This window comes from Hippocampus comes, unplaced genomic scaffold (genome assembly GCF_001891065.2).
Source record: "Hippocampus comes isolate QL1 unplaced genomic scaffold, H_comes_QL1_v1.1 scaffold270, whole genome shotgun sequence".
NCBI lineage: Eukaryota > Metazoa > Chordata > Actinopteri > Syngnathiformes > Syngnathidae > Hippocampus > Hippocampus comes.
This window is the reverse complement of record NW_017805631.1, coordinates 264,246-266,690: the sequence shown is the minus strand read 5'-3', so window position 1 is coordinate 266,690 and position 2,445 is coordinate 264,246. Positions and strand designations below refer to the sequence as shown.

General features: G+C 40.7%; 1 protein-coding gene across 1 annotated transcript in view; it reads right to left on the bottom strand.

The window, feature by feature from the left end:
* Window positions 1-648: 648 nt before the first annotated feature.
* The window catches only part of LOC109522825 (snRNA-activating protein complex subunit 1-like), a 4,079-nt gene continuing 2,282 nt past the window's right edge, over window positions 649-2,445 (bottom strand). Inside the window, exon 2 of the mRNA XM_019881637.1 lies at window positions 649-1,162. Within this exon, the coding sequence (XP_019737196.1) occupies window positions 695-1,162 (468 nt within the window). The 3' untranslated portion in view covers window positions 649-694. The remainder of the gene's footprint in view (window positions 1,163-2,445) is intronic.

Genomic DNA, 2,445 nt, shown 5'->3' with positions numbered 1-2,445 from the left:
CTCATGAAAGATGTGGCTTAGTTGAGGTTGAATTAAGGCTGATATCAGGAACCTGTTCTGGCCCGGCGTCGGGCCGGAGTAGGGCCGGATATGGTTATACAATGCGGCTCAGATCCGGGCCGAATGCGGCCCAGATCATGGATGCCAGACCCGGGCCACTGCAGGACCGTCATTCATTGCGGTATGTGGGCCGAGTGTCGTGCCGTGTCCGCGCCAGAGCCGGGCCAGACCAATTTTGCTGACTGGGTTCTAATTAATTCAAAATGTAAAGGTGTTTTTTTTAAGGAATTAAAAGTTTAATTTTTTTTTTTTGGTTTTCCTTAAAATTAAAAAGTCAAATGAAAAGATGTATTTTTCATGTCTACAATAATTTTAATGGAATAAAGAGAATATTTAAAAGTATGAAAAGATCTCCTGGCGCTCCAGATTCCCATTCTTTACCAGTGCCTTTGGTTTACTGCAGATGGAAAAAAAAAATAGATCGATCCCAAGAATTACTGAGCTATGTTCTTCTCTTGGCAAGACACCTATAAACTGCAACATCAATATTAAAGAGGTGGAAGAGGATGTTCAAGTCCTAACGTCAATACACATTGCAGGCATATATAAATATAAAACAGTGAATGTAAAACAATTTTATTTCTTACTCAAACAATACAACAAACGTAAACAAAAAAAAGCGCACACGACCCTCCTATTGACTGGAGCGCCTCTGCCGGTTCTTCCGTCTCAATGGCACCCTCTCCTGGTCCGGGGCGCTGAGGAGCCACGTCTGCAACTCTGACTTGTCCAAGTTTTTCCCAAGAGCCTTCCACGTGCGGGCCCTCAGCGACAGGGCCTTGTCTGTCTTGTCAGGACCCTGCCGCTGAAGCGCCGAGCTGGATGAATCCTCCGCAGCCGGCACCGCCACCTTCTCCTCCTCCTCCTGGCTGTGCCTCTGAGACTTGGAGCCCCCCTGACTTCGCCTGTAGCCCCTCTTCTTGATGGAGGCCAGCAGGGCAACCCGACTGTGGCGTTCCTCCTGCTCGGTGGGCTTGTCCTCATCCTCGCGGGTGTCTTTTGTTTGGTTGAAAGTTTTTTGCTGCCATGTGAGGAACTCGCCTAAAGTGTCTTTAAGGCCCGAGGCAAAGTCGGCATGGGTCACGGTGGCCTGGTGGCTGACCTGCAGCACAACGGCCAAGGACAATCACAATTAGAACATTGTACAATTGTAGATGATGTTTGGTCAACTGTTGTTGACCAAACATAAAAAAATAAATAAAATAAAAAGTTGAGTGAAGTCATTTCAAGGGAACAAACTGATAAAATTTGAAGTTGGGCAATTCAACAAAATGTTTTAAGTTTTGCTGATGTGAAAATTGGCTCTCTCATATTTTCAAAGAAACAAGAGTTTACAAAACTAATTGTCCATTGTAAGTAAAAACTGACCAAATTGCCTTGATTGCTTTGTTGTGCTCACATTGCCATAAATGTCAATCAATTATATTTTTAAGCTGTTCCAACTTAAATGACTGTTTTCGTCCCATAAAATACCACTTGTTTTTTCCTACAGGGCAGGATGTTTCATACATGTTGGATATATTGTCAATGTCATTATAATTGCCTTTAACAGTAGTTTGACCTGTAAATTTACCATAAGCTATGATCGCCAAAACCTAATACAACGTCAAACTCATTTTTCAACATGACCCTTAAAAATAAATGGCTTCCAGATGTGTTCATTTCGAAAAAAAGTAAAACAACAACAACCCCAAAAAACAAAACAATGCACCAGAAGACTCAGGCGAAAAATCTCCGGAACATCCACTAAAAACCCAGGCTAAATTTGGCACCTTTCTCACAAACAAAGTCTTCCAGTCCAGATGTACAATATCACTTTAACAGCTTTCCTTGACACACAGTACTACTTTCAGAGCTTAGGCGCCATGATGTGGCATCAGAAAAATAATGCAAATATGTCAATCAAGCGATTACAGCTGGAATAATAATCCTTTAAGTTGATTCATAATTAAGAGGCAGTGGCTCTTAGAATGCAATTTGAAAACGAGAATATTCCGATACATTTTGAACAGTGGATAGTGTATGTGAATAAATTGTATTAATATGGGCTAAAAACTATTTTGAGTTTAAGAGATAGGACTAGTAACTCCCCACCAGGTGAAAACAGATTTTTCATTGTACTGTAGGCAGTTTTACTTCGTTTTGCCTGTTTTTTTTAAATTCAGTTAGTTTTAACTAGCTTTCAGACCAGGTTTGTTAGTTTTTTTTTTGTTTATATACACATACAGTCTCATAAGTCTCCATACATATATGCTTCTAACGTTTCTTTATATTTCAGACAACCCTTGAGAATTAATTTGAATAAAGAGCAATGAATTGAAATCATCCTGATGGCCGGTTCAGCAAGCAGTCGTAGGGTTTATGTCAAGAAACTTCTATTATACA